The sequence below is a fragment of the Narcine bancroftii genome, chromosome 1 (genome assembly GCF_036971445.1).
Source record: "Narcine bancroftii isolate sNarBan1 chromosome 1, sNarBan1.hap1, whole genome shotgun sequence".
NCBI lineage: Eukaryota > Metazoa > Chordata > Chondrichthyes > Torpediniformes > Narcinidae > Narcine > Narcine bancroftii.
In genome coordinates this window covers 261,552,778-261,567,383 of record NC_091469.1, presented here as the reverse complement: position 1 = coordinate 261,567,383, position 14,606 = coordinate 261,552,778, and the positions used below count along the sequence as shown (strand labels likewise).

At 39.5% G+C, this 14,606-nt stretch overlaps 1 protein-coding gene across 3 annotated transcripts in view; it reads left to right on the top strand.

Annotated features, from left to right (window-relative positions):
- Positions 1–14,309, top strand: part of pnpla2 (patatin-like phospholipase domain containing 2) — a 75,003-nt gene extending 60,694 nt beyond the window's left edge. For all 3 annotated transcript variants that reach the window (XM_069896966.1, XM_069896985.1, XM_069896976.1), the window contains exons 7-9: positions 3,681–3,813; positions 5,955–6,077; positions 6,834–14,309. In XM_069896966.1, the coding sequence (XP_069753067.1) occupies positions 3,681–3,813; positions 5,955–6,077; positions 6,834–7,113 (536 nt within the window). In that variant the 3' untranslated portion in view covers positions 7,114–14,309. The remainder of the gene's footprint in view (positions 1–3,680; positions 3,814–5,954; positions 6,078–6,833) is intronic.
- Positions 14,310–14,606: the final 297 nt, after the last annotated feature.

Below are 14,606 nucleotides of genomic sequence, written 5' to 3'. Positions count from 1 at the left end.
ACCAATGGCATCTGGAGGGGCCAGTCCAGGTGCCCCACATGACCTAGGAGAATCAATTACATGGCAGCCTCACCTGTGGGTGGATCTAAACCTGATTGACATGGGAAATAACTTTTGACCTCCCTCCTGCCGGGTTGGCAAGCACATGGAAATTTCTTTGTTTGGAGCAGTTTCCTGTCTGGCCCAATGGATACTTGGAACTGGAGATGTAATCTCCTGTTGTGTGATTCATTTATCCTGGTTAAACTCCCTGATGATAGAGGGGTAACCATGAAAATTGTTGGTATCCAAAGAATTACAGTAACTAGGAGAAGCACTGCACTATTTGACCCTTTTGAGTCTGTCCTGCCATTCAATATGATACAATTTTTATGCCACCTTCCCATCTCTTCCCACCCTTGATGAATTCTTGATGCTTTTTGCCTTGAAAAATTAATTTATATGGAACCTAATACTGTCTGTTACTGAAGTTTCCAAAGGAATGTTTCTTTTTAATGAATGATGGAGTGATGATATTAAAAAAGATGGAAATGTAAGGCAGCAGAAGTAAGTGAAGTGGCTTCAAGAGCATATTGACCAATGAAGCAAGAGGGTGAGATCGTGACAGGTGGACATGATGTTGAAAAATGTGAAGTCATTACTTTGGAACATAAATTAGCAAAGCAGAATTTTTAAGAATAGTTATAGATGGGAGAATTGTTGATGTTCATTGAGACCTAGTTATTTGAACTAAAATGTACAGGTGCATCAGACAGAAGGAAAGCAAATGGTCTGTTGGCCTTTATTGCAAGAGGATTTGAGTACAGGATTAAATGTCAGTGTAATTATTTGTAGAGGCTTTTCAAGACAGCATCCAGGGTATTGTGTGTAATTTTAATTTTCACGGCTGAAAGAAGGATATACGTATCATAGAAGGGGTGTGGTAGGAATTCTCCAGACTGGTTCCTGGGATGGTGGGTTTGCCAAATGAGGGAAGATTGAATGGACCAGCCTGAATTCTCTGGAGTTTACAAGAAGGATAATCAGACTAAAACTTGCAACATTTCCACAGGCCAAAAGTGGGTTGGCTGCAGAAATGATGTTTCCCCTTCAAATGCCCAGAAGCAAAGGTCACAGTTGCAGAATATGGCGCAGGACATTTACGACAAAGATAAGGATGGGAATTCCATCACTCTGAGGGTGGAGTTCCCAATTCAGGAGAGCTTTGAAGGCTTAGTCATTGGGGTCATTCAGATCAGAGATGGAGAGTTTTTGGTCATTAAAGGAACTGGTGGATATGGGGATAATGCAAGAAAGTGGAGTTGAAGCAGATCAGCCATGATCTTAATGAATGATAAAACAAGCTCCAAGGATCAGACGGCTCAATCCCTGTTCCCATTTCTTAAGTTAGTTTAAAGTATGGACATCCATCAATATCAGAACCTCCACACATCTGATAATTGTCCATCTATTAATGATTGATGCAAACTAGTTTGCTCTCGCCTTTATGCACCACTTCATTCTATAATTTATGTGTTTGAATTTTGTATAATATTGCCTTTGTTCTGGATGTCAGAATATCTTGCTGCTTTAATTTTCACTAGAATTGTCATGTAGTATAGTGTGGGTTATGGATCTGTCTGCTCTAACCCCTCTCCTTCCATCCATGAGCTGGAACCCTGAGCTTTACTCACTATTCCATAGAAGGAGACCATTTAGATGGTTCTCAGCACAGCAATCCTGGCAGTACCATTTGGGTGTCAATGAGCAGCACAGTTAGCATAGCGATTAATGTAGTGCTGTTACAGCACCAGTGACTAGGGTCTGTAAGGAGTTTGTACATTCTTCCCATGTCTATATAGGTTTCTTCTGGGGGCTCCGGTTTCTTCCCACTGTTCAAAACGTACCAGGGGTTGTAGGCCAATTGGGTGTATTTGGGTGGCCTAGGCTCGTGTGCCAAAAGGGCCTGTTACTGTGCTGTATGTCTAAATTTAAATTTCTCCTTTTATTTCCTTGAATCTTTGCCCACAGATGTTTATCCACTCCTTTTATAATTATTTTGCCCCAGACATACTCAAAGGGGCAATTGACAGTAGTCAGCTAACCTGCCAGTACATCATTGGGTTGAGGAGGAACTTGGGATACCCCAGGGAAGCCAATAGGATTGCAGGGGGAACATGCAAACTCCACACACACAGCACCCAAGATTGGCGATTGAACTAGAGTTGTGAGGCTCCATTAGGAACTGCTGCTCCACCATTCCATCATTAGCCTCAGAAGAATGCAGTTGACCTTTCAGGTGTCCTGGGGCCTGCTGGCTATTCCAGCAACCTATTCATGCAAGATTGGAAATGTGTTCTCCATTGAGACAGAATTTTATTATATGTTCACTGGAAGGTTACTAGCAATACGATTTAGTTCACTGCTAAATTCTGGAACTACTATAGATGATTTCATTCTAAACATGCATTCCCACTTGTGACAGAGTATATAGATATGTCTTTGGGAGATAAATTGGGAAACGTTTGTTAGTGTAGATGACATGCAAACACTTTAAAATGGATCTTATTTAAAATATTGCAGCTCTGCTCATGCTAGACATATCAGGGCCTCAGAGCATTTGCAAAAGCTTTAGAAAGTGCCCAAGATACTTCATTAATGGACTGTTGTTTACGAAAAGGCAACAGATGAAAGAGCTTGTCAGAGCCGCATATTGTCTGGAAGAGAACTTGCTGTTCTAAGAGGGTTTTGTGGTTTTGCAAACAGAGTGTGTGTGTGTGTGTGTGTGTGTGTGTGTGTGTGTGTGTGTGTGTGTGTGTGTGTGTGTGTGTGTGTGTGTGTGTGTGTGTGTGTGTGTGTGTGAGATACACAGCTGGTGGAAAACCCCATGTGGAAGATGGGTTGTAAATGCTTTGTTCAGCCTGGTCACAGCCCTTGAAGTTCATGCAAGAGGAGAGGACTGGCCGCCTAATGTTTCACTTGGAATAAGAGAAACAAGAAGGAACTCTGTGGTGACCTGAAAAAAGAGGTTATCATCTGGAGAACCCTGAAGGGGGCAAGTTTCGTCAGCAAGATACTGAGGTAGCTGATTAAAAAGGAATCAGTTGTGGCTGTCCTGGAACAACCAATCTCTCTCTGAAAACCGCCAAGAGCCTTCTTGAGCAGTAACCATTTACCTTTCAAGCACCAAAGCCTGGTGAACTTTATAAATGTTAAATTCTGTGCACAGTATAAGAATTTCCTGGAACCAGTGAACTTGGAGGAATGAGAAATGAGATTGGACTGTGAATCAAAGAACTTTCCTGAACATTACATACAATCCGATTTAGTTCACTGCTAAATTAGAAGGGGGTTAAGTTAGGTTAGTTAAGTCAATAGTGATAAGTTAAAGTGTGATTCTGTTTTCATGTTTAAAAATAATTAAAAGCAACTTTTGTTTAAGTAACCATTTGTCTTGGTGAATATCTATTGCTGCTGGATTTTGGGGTCCCCTCATCTCGTAATGCACTGTAAATATGGATCTGAAATCTGTTTCAGATTTAACAGAGCTGCATCCATGAGATTCTTTCATAATCCCTGCTTCTTCCCCTCTCAGTACATCACTAACTCTGCTGCATCCGAAAGCTGACTTCTATGAGTCATGTTGATGTGTTTTGATTGCAAGCTAATTGGATTTTATGTAACTTATGTTCTTTTTCCAGTACTAATTGAAGCCTGTGCTGAGAAAAGAAGTTTGCATGCTGTCTTTTCAAACATGCTGCCAGTCCGTTTAGTCTCAACTATGATGCTGCCATATACTTTGCCCCTGGAATCAGCAGTGTCATTCACTGTAAGGTAGGCTTGCATTTCCGTTGTGCTACATCCTCCTGTGAACTATACTTTGTGTAAATTAAAATGAGGAAGGGTTTGGTTATTATCAACCAAACCACTAGGTGGAGCCCCATCAGAGGTTATGTCGAGGTTAAAGGAAGCTAAAATTAGTACGTAGTCGTATGTCTTCGGAGAACCTCATTTCCAGGGAATATGGCCATGATCGTCTTGCAAGTTGTAAAATTCTCCCCAGAATTTCTAATACAGCAGGAGCCCCCAATCTAACTTAAAGAGGAGAGCCAGAAGTTGACTATAATTTTTTTACCATAGAGTTCATACTTCAAAATTAAGAGTTAATGCTGTCACTCAAATAACATTATTGCTGTATTTTTAAGTTATTTTCAGTGCTGTTGTTTAGATAAGTACAGCCTGGATGGCCCAGGGTGATAATAGAATTGCTAACAATATTTATTTATAAAATTTTCTGCCTTTGGGTGATCTAGGCAAGATCAGCATTTATTGCCAGTTCTAACTGACCCTGAGAAGGTGATGACGAGCCATCTTCCTGAGGCATTGCAGACCATCTGGTGAAGGTGCTTCCACTAAACTAATGAGTAGGGAATTGCAGAATTTCGAGCAAGAGGTGGTGAAGAGCCAGCAATGTATCTCCAAACAAGGATGGCACCTGACCTGGAGGGCAACGCATAGGTTGTCGCGTTCCAAAGCCCTTGCTTCGGGCATCCTTCATAGTGGATGCCACTGCTGAACACAGCTGAGTATATGTGCAGCAGGAAAGAAAGCAAGGAAGATTTTACCATGACAGGCTGCAGTAAGGGAAGGAAGACAGGAGCTATCTTTGCATGACAGACAGACTGAAGAAGTGAGTGGCTTAGGAGAATGGCATCAGGATCCGACAATATCTGCTTAAGGCAGATATTGAGTTGAAAGGTCAACCAGTTGTCTGCTAAAGAAATTGGAGTCTGTGCAATCGAGAATAATGGGATATTAAGTAGGGATTTGGCACCAGAAATGGAAGTGAAGATGCAGTTAAACAAATTGGTAGATATTGGAATAGGTGGCCCTAAATAAAGGCCAAATGATAGTGCAGATCAGAGTGAAGTGGTGGGGAATTTTCCAGAGGCATTCGTGGAAGATGGGAGAGGATTGAGTGGTGAAAGGAAGTAAGAAGAGGTGGCTCTGAGATCGAGCAGATGAGACTGTAAATTGCATAAAGCTCTTCTCTGAAACTCAGCAGATATAGAAGCCCTAAAACCAGGTTCAAGAATCGTTTCTTTCTATCTGGCTCTTGAATCTCCCCTGCTACACTAATCAGCAACCTCTCCGATACCACAATAGGACTGTTGCAAAGTCACATTTTTTGCACTAGGATAACTGTGAATATCAACTCTATTATTTATGTATGTTTTCCTCCTTTTAACTCATTTAAATATGGCAAATATAGGGCGACACGGTTAGTGTAGCAGTTAGCGCAACATCTTTACAACGCCGGTGATTGGGACCGGACCAGGGTTTGAATCCCGCACTCTCTGCAAGGAGTTTTGTACCTTCTCCCCGTGTCTGCGTGGGTTTCCTCCGGGGGGGCTCCGATTTCCTCCCACTGCTCGAAACATACTGAAGGTATTGGTTAATGGGGTGTAAATTGGGTGGCACCGACTTGGGGGCTGTTACCATGCGGTATGTATAAATTTTTAAAAATTTGAACATTTATTATGTTGATATTTTGTTTTCGTGGTTGTTTTTTTCCCCCCAAAATACTGTACCTGTTTAATTGCAGTAAGTACAAATTTAGTGCATATGTACATTGTGCAATGCATTTGGGATAAAAACCCATTATCGGAAGCACTCATTGTTCCTGTTTGAAATGTGGACTTGGACCCAGAGAGGTCCTGTATGCCCTATCTACTCCATAAGAAAGTTTTCCGGTTGATAGACGAATTCAAAATTATTTGGGTGGGGCTAGAATGAGAGTGCTCAGTCAGTTATTCGTGGCATTTCATGATCGAAAGGAATGTTATAACATGATGTGAAGAGAAAGAATAATTCAGTCATGTATGAAATCGGTATATTGACTCACCCTGCCACTATTTATACTACTGAAGACATGAACTTGTTAATTTAATTCATTCACTCTCTACTTTTAATAGAATCCTGGAATGGCTGCCTGATCTCCCACAAGACGTTCACTGGATGACAGATCAAGTGACCAATGTTTTGTGGTATTTTGCCTCAAATGCCAAAGCAAAGCTGGAACATCATCTTTCCACAAGGTACTGATGACTTTACTGGAGAATAACAGTGCAATGTTTGCTTTCCACACGAAGACGTACATTTCTGTCCACAGGACGCGTATCCTTAAGTGAGCTTCTACATTGTAAATGGGACTGGGATAGAAGACCGTGGATTCTAAGAGCACTTCCTTATCTAAAATCAGCAATAATCTTCGTGGTAAATCTCATCCCTCAGGTTGTCACTGCTTGTCATCTACGCAAGAGCATGATCAAGAGCAAACATCTTCTAAGAGACCTCACGGCTGCTTCCCTGGCAGGGATCAGCTGGCATAATGGATATTTATTTGATTATTTCCCTTCCCTAATCTGTGGCAGTGACCCTGATGCAGTGGTTAATTCGTCCTGCCACTCTGGAGTTCTCGCTGATCCTGCCCTTGTTGGAATACAAGCCCCTTTGTGGTAGCTTGTACCCAGCATCCATGTTCACCAGTAAGGCCACTTCCGTGGCAGTTATTGGACCTCAGTAGGAACAACCTTTTTATTCCCAGTCTGTCGTCAGGTGACTTATCATTTGAGATCAAGCCTGGAGCTGTTAATCTGTTTTGGAAAGGATCTCACCAGTTGTGAGTTACACCACAGTACTGTTTGTGAAGTTGTATCTTTAAGGGTACCATTGATCAACTGTATACTTTACAGGTCTGGAATAGGGTTATATCATGATACTCCTGTATTAATAATTGTTTTTCAGTTTTAAAATAATTGTCTTCTCATCTCGACTGGTTGCCTCTGTTTCAGGCTGCAATATAACACGGGGCTACAAAGGACACAAAGCCTTTTCATACCACTGTCGCCTTCGGCCAGCTCTGTCCGGCAATGGATCAGAAGCAATACCTCAGTGATGGATCTCATTTCAAAATGTGAACAGTACCAGCGTCAGCTATGGCCCACCATGTCTCCTATCAGATGGAAATTTCAGGGCCCCATCTGCAAGGAGGATCCAGATCCTGGCTTGGAAATGAAACCACCAGCTTCCTCTCTCCCATCCCCAACCCTAGGGACCAGATTTGACCATTAGAAAGGGGTACCCTTCTACAAAGAGTACCTCTTACTTTAGGTGTCATGATACCAGCAAGTTTTATCTTACACATACATCTTGTGTAGATTCTTCTTGTGTATCAATGTGCCACTTGGAAATCACTTGTTCGCAGACCTGTCGAATGACATGAGTCACTGGACAAGCATCTTCCAGTTGAACAAGTTATTCTCAGTTATCCTCTGGGATGTACCCATATCGGTCTCAATGGTGCAATACTTGCATTGTGCCTCTTGTTTATTTAATATGTTGTTATATTTTGAATGACAAATTGAAATTTTACTTTTTTCATCTACTTAATTGACAAAATAGTTTGGTAAAAATAAATTTCAGTGAATTTAGCTGTTGAATTGTATCTCCAAACAGAATTGGAAGTTCTCAAAGTGAAGAAATCTGCAATGGAAATTCCAAAGATAAACCTAATCATTAAACAAATCTGTAGATGGAGGGGTGATATTTACAAAAATGAAGAGTTTTTAGCAAAGCAGCTAGCTGGAGATTGCATAACCTTTTCCTTACCTCATCACTATGCACACAGGATCAGTCTGTGCCAGATCAATGCAATTCAAAACTTGCTCTGACCTTTTTACTTGGAACTATTGATGTGGTGCATTTGAAATGCTACTGATATGTTTAACGTCTTGCTACCTTTTTAACTTCTTGAATTGTTATTTTTGCTGTGATTCATTTTGCTGTTTCTAAAAAAAAGTTTAGTTGTTTGTATTTATAAGTTGTAACTACGAGATTCATATATCAAACTAAGTTTATTTTTAGGTTATTTTGTTTATGATGCATGATTTTTAGATTTTAATACTCCTCCAGTGTCATCTATGTCTGTAAGCTTTTTAGGACATAAGTTTTGAATTTCTGTGTTTGTTGATGGGGAATAATTAATTACTGGTAGAATAAGTAACATTTGCAGCCAAAATCAATATAAGCCGCCAAAGGCAAATCATTTCTATAATGATGTTACTTCCAGACAGCCAAGACCAACAAGAGGTCCCCTACCCAGCCTTTGATTAACAGATCATCTAGACCAGTGGTTTTCAAACTGCTCCCCTAAACTTACATTCCACCTTAAGCAATCCCTATGCCATAAGTGCTCTGTGATTGGTAAGGGATTCTTTAAGGTGGTGTGTGAGTGGGAAGGAAAGGTCGACAACTACTGCTCCAGAACCAATTGTTAATGAAATATTTTGCTTGAGTAAAACTGTCATTGGCCCATTTCCTTTGGAGGTATGAAACCGTGCACATGACAAGTCAATTAGGGATGATTAAAACAGTGGGTTTCAAACCTTTTTCTTTCCACTCACAGACCACCTTAAGCATTGCCTTATAATCACAGAGGACTTATGGCATAAGTTGGAATGAGAGTTTGGGGCCAGTTGGAAAACCACTGGCTAGAGTATAGAAGTAGGTGAAAGGGAAAAAGAAAAATATGCAAATTGAAAGTTTATTTTGGAAATAAAGTTGGCAGTCAGTTTGGCAACAGTGAAAAACTGCAGGAACCTGTTATGTGGCCTGCTTACGATCCTGAACTTTGAAATTATTGTTCCTGAATAACAGGTAAAGTAGCAATTCCCTCTTTCGGCTGCTACCCAAGATAACCTACCCTTGTGATGTAATTGCTTTAGAACTTAACATCTATCTATTCTCATTGACCTTTGTAATTCACTGGATAGTTTCATGAAGACTGCATTCCATGTCACTTCTCTTCTGATAAACTTTCATGTGTTTTTAATCGTTTTTAATTGTTCATTTGTATTTGCATCACCATTACCCAGAAATTCATCCCTGGTCCATAGTGGACATTTCATAATATAGAGCAGTCGTTCTCAACTTTTATTCACCTGCAGAACACCTTAAGTATTCCTTTACTTACCGCAAGCCACCTATAATAAACCCATGGACCACCAGCTGTAGTCAGGGAGGGAAGAAATGGTGAACTCAATCCCATCCCAGACCACCAACAAGATTTTTTTAAAATCTTGGTGGTATTTTCTTCTGAGAATTTTTGTTCTGTTTGTTGCCAAACTTACACATTAACTTGTTGTTGACATCAATGGCATTTAATTCTGCTGCATTGCTGCAGACCGCCTGTGGTTCCAGGGCTGCAGGTTGAGAAGCACTGACATAGAAGGGCACTTTATAAAGTGTCTCTGAAATTCAATTCCATTGAAGTCAGTAAAGTTTTAGAGCCAAAGTAAGTTTGCTGCCCAGGGATGAACTTTTAGGACCCAGTATTTCACAGACACCTATTTCCCTGTCTGGAACTGCAGAGACTCCAGTATAAATTAACCACTGATCCAACTATTGTTAACGCTCCTATGTGTTTTATTGAGCACATGGAACTCAAGAATGGTGAACAGTTTGAATCTCTAAAGCATGGTTGACAAAGGTAATGGAATTCTACATTGTTTTCTCTTCTGCTTTAAATCTTTTTCAGTACTTTACAGAGGGAGTTAGCAAGTGATTTATGGTAGAACCCTTAATGAGTGAAAGAGTAGCATAAAGATACTCCCCACTCCAAATTACTTGGTTGAAATTTATAACTAATTATGTCAGAAGTTAACTAGACCAGATTGCACAAACTAAGTGATATAGTTGGGGGTAATCTGGTATCTACCAGGAGTGGTTGGTGGTAGTCCAGTTTTGTACTGCATCTGATTATCTTCTTGATTGAAGCTGATGAGCAGTACACTTGTGTCACATTACTGGCATAGACTAATGAAGTTGATCCTTTCCCCTGGTATATTGTACTGATCAACAGACCTTTCATCAATTCAAGCTTGAAAGACATCACTATTAAAAAATAGATATATTACTTTGTATATACTATCTGCATACATTACATTATTGTAAGAATTTCAAAATTGTTAATTTTTTTATGCGGAAATGAATTTTGAGAATATTGTATAGGGTGTACATAGCCTTTATTCTAAGATTGTGGATGATATTTTTATGAAAAGAGGATGGATTTTCTATTTAAATAAATTGTACTTATTTAACTAAGATTGCATTATTTTTAACTTGGAGGTTAGTATTTAAAGTTACAGTTCTAGATTTTATGATTAAGGTAAAGAGCGAATAAGCTTGATTGCAATTCAGGAAAGATTAAGCAGGGCAATGTTGATATAAGATATCTCCTATTACTTGCCCAAAGGCATTGAGCTGTTGGAGAGATAGAGTTAACCGCAATGCTACAAGTCCTTTAGGCACCTCAATAGAAACCATGTTTGAATGAAAACAAATGTTATCAAGTTAGTCAAGCATAGAAGACAAACAGGAAAAATACCCACGGATGCATTTCACAGGAGAGTTCCAAGATAACAATTGTGTGCTGGAACCATTTGCCTCTTGAACTAATTTGAAGTACTGCAAATACACTGCCTGTCATTGGCTCAGTTAATGTCTCCCAGTTAATGTCATTGCTTTGTTTTATCTACATGCATGATCTCTCTCTTAAGACTATTAATTACATTCAAGCATCTCATTCTATTTACTAATGCTTTGCGATTTCACATTTCAATTTATTAAGTTAATTAATTGCAAAACTTTATTGCAAAAGTCTGATTATAATTAGCATAAGCTACATGGAGGAGTCTGTGCTAATATAGTTCTTAGTGATTATAATGTGATCCTAATAATTATAAGATAACAATTCCAGGAGATGTTGGCGAAGGGATGTTGTTGCTTTGGTCAGCATTATGAATCCTAGTTCTCTCCTTTGCTGTATTGGTTTAGAAACTTTTCTGGAGATACTCTGAGTTGCTAATCACTATCTGGATAAAATTATCTGATTGAAAACATTAGAGAGGCAATATGCTGTGACGGCAGGGAATGGTTCATATTGTACATTTTGAGTCATAATTATGGGCAAATTTGTAATCTTTAGACTGATACAAAACCACCAATGAAGACGAGTTTCACTGAGATGAGACTGTTTCCAATACTTATTTTGCTGTACAATTAGAACTGTTTCTGTGTCCTTGTGCGAAGAATGACTTTGGATAATAAATATAACAAGTGCACTTACTGAGATTGTTTCTCCATGAGGAGACACCTGTTGTTAAATTTGTATTGCTCTGGTTTTGTTCCATAATTTTAGAAGGATGTAGAACCAGAGAACACATCTATACAGAAATAGGCCCTTGGCCCATCTAGGCTGTACTTAGTCCCATCAACCTTCTTCCAGCTCAAAGCCCTTCAAATTTCCCTTAAATATTGAAATCGAACCTGTATCCACCCCTTCGGTTGGCAGCTTGTTCCACGTGCTTTCATGCTGTTGCCTTGTCATTCAGTGAACTAAAGTCATGATTTTCTCCCTTCAGCCTCCCAGTATCAATATCCTGTTTAAACAATTCAGTATTATACAGATTAAAGAGCCTTGATTTGATACATCCACTCTGACCTGGCCTGGTTGCAAAAGACTGATCTCAATAGCCCGCTGCAATCCTGGTTTAAGTAATAGACCCATACAGTAATTGGGTCTTGGATGGGATATTGCTGAGGTCTTGTGCCTGGAATGTGACAATAGGCTTTGCCTACTGTCAAAGGTGTCATGAGTTTATTATAACAATAATTTAAGGAACAAAGAAAAAAGCAATTAATTGAAGCCATTTGGGAAAAATATAAAGCAAAGAAACTGGAGAAAGAATTTTAACTTTTATTGTCTCCTAATCTGTGGGCCTTGTATCTCCATTGAAAGAGCCAGGAGAGGTTGAGGCAGGGACAATTGCAGTATTTCAAAAACATTTAGATAGGTACATGGATAGGAAAGGTTTAAGGGATATGGAGCAAACAGAGGCAAAAGGGGCTTATCCATCATGGATAAGTTGGGCCAAAGGACCTTTTTGTGCTGTTGAACTCTGTAAATGTATGAATATGAAATCAGTGAGGCTTCTGATTCTACATTAGGTCCACCTGTTGCAGGATCTGCAAAGTGATTCTTTGGTGTAACGCTGGGGATCGCAGCAAAACTGGCCTCCTTTCTTGGACACCATGTGGTTTAACAAAGGGACCAAATAAATCCTCTCACCTATTTCCCCTACCACCCCCACCCCCCGTCGCACTTCCAACTTGCCAACAGGTTTGTATGAGTCTCGAACTTCCATGTGAATGTAAAAACTTGGAAGCAAATTGCCAATCATAGCAAGAAATGATAGCCAGCCCATCCACAATAGACAGTAAAACCCCTGGTAACTGGCACCTATGAGGATTGGTAGATGTTGGATAAGTGTATTTTCTGGTTGCTTGAGACTTGATCTTACAATGTGTAAAATGCATCTGCATTAAGAATATACAGTTTAAAAGACAAAATGCAAAAATACTATACTGTACTTGAGCTGAAGAAAGTTCACTTGCATGAATATTAAACCTTAAAGCATTTTTTTCTTTATTTTCAGTCACATTCTTTGAAAATATTTAACCATTGCAGCATCTGCAGGTTCCTCCCCTTCTACGGAGCAACTGATAACGCTATAAATAATGAAACCCTCCCCTTCCTCCCATGTTTACAGATAAAACCTCTGAAAGGGGAGACTCCTACTTACTAAGCAAGGCTAAGGAGACATGTTAAGAGAGTCACCCCAACGGCTCTTCACCCTGGGTGACGTCATTTCTGTTTCACACAACTTTATTCAAACAGCTGCTACAAGCAAAGCACACCAAGGCCCTCCACTGGCTGAATATTTACTCCCATCTTCACCAATGGTTTATGTATTACTTCAGAGAACATTTATTTTTATAATTTTAAATGTACCTATTATTTTATTCTTATTTATTTTAATTTTTTTTAATTATTTTCCTTGATTTTTTTTGCCAGTTACTTGAGGCTGCCAGTTGCTTCAATTCTGGACACCAGGGGTTTTACTGTAGCTAGATTTGTTTAAGCAATGTCATTAAAATCAAAGGCCAGATCCAATGTTAAGGATGCAGTTTGATTTCATTACACTTTTTTCTAGTTATAATATCTGAAACAACATACAGTGTTATTAAAGTTACTAAACATTCAAAAAACCACTTGGCAGAACAGCAATTTTGATTCTGAGCCGAATAAAGAGACCCAATCCTGGCCAAATATGTAAGGGTTTAGCTGCATCCTGTAGATTTAGGAATGGAATTCTAGTGTCAAAGGCAGAGATGGACGATGATGGAACAATGAGAATTGGGGATGTGCAGGATGCCAGAATAGGAAGAGCAATGGGCTGAAGGGCAATGGGATAAGGCCAGGGAGGTATTTGAAAAGTGAGAAGAGTTTTAAAAAGGAATTGCTGGAATGGGAGACTCTTTGTGAATGGTAGGTGAATGGACAGTGCATGTCAGGATACGGGAGACTGAATTTTGGACATGTTCACTTTGGGCAAGTTGTAAAAAAGAAGTGAGAACAGTAAAGTCCAGAAAAATTTGGTAAGCAGGGAGCCATGGAGATGGGATTGGACAGTTTTGGCGATGATGTGTAAAAGATTTGGAAACAGAATTGGGTGAAGTCGGATGACAAGATTGTATTTGGATTGGTGCAGAAAAGGCTTGTGGTCAGTGGTCAGTGGTCAGTGGTCAAGAAACAGGCTTAGTGATAGAACGAGAAGATGAAAGTGGCCTTTCCAAAATATAACTGGAGGAAGCTGCCATTCATCTGATACTGCATGTCAGACCAGTTTTCTGATGATTTACACTGTAGAATTCTTGCCAGCAATGGTCTGATGCATCCAGCACAGTCCGTATCAATACCTACTGCCACTGATGACTTCTGCATTCAGGCATTGACATGGTCAGAATGGTTCACAATATAATACAAGGCACTTCTTCCTAATCACTGATTGTTCAACCATGTATTCTTTGTTGAAAATAAATACATAGCGCAATTGTGAGAATCCTTTTAGATTACGAAACAAAATGTAAGAGGTTAATCGCAGAGAAGATTTTGTATTGGTATGAAACTGAACTTCTTGAATTTGAGATTTATATACTTTTCATGTGGTTTTAGTATTATTCACGGACAACCAGTGTATTCTGGAAAAAAAATTGTCCCACAATCTGCAACACCTCAGGACATGTGGTCATTATCTTACTGCTGCATTGGGAACCTTTTTGAAAATTTTAATTTTCATTTGCATCAATACAAATATGTAATTCTTCATCATATAACAATACAATGTAATAAAAATGATACAAAATTATCTTCTTTTCCTTTTTCTAGGGGGGAGGGGGAAGGGGAGAGAGGTGGAGGGGGGAAGGGGAGGAGGGGCATAAAAATGCAACCTTGACATGCAAATTAGCCGCTGTGGTCCCCGACAAGTAATACCGCCCTTGAAAATACTTTGATACACAATGCACATTTTATTCTGGGCATCCTGAAAATGAAAGTCGCTGTATAAAATGCAAGCTTGTTTGTCAAATACTGCACAAGAAGCAAGCAAATTGACACCATATAATAATAATTGATGGGACTGCTTCGGAGCCAGATATTTTATCCT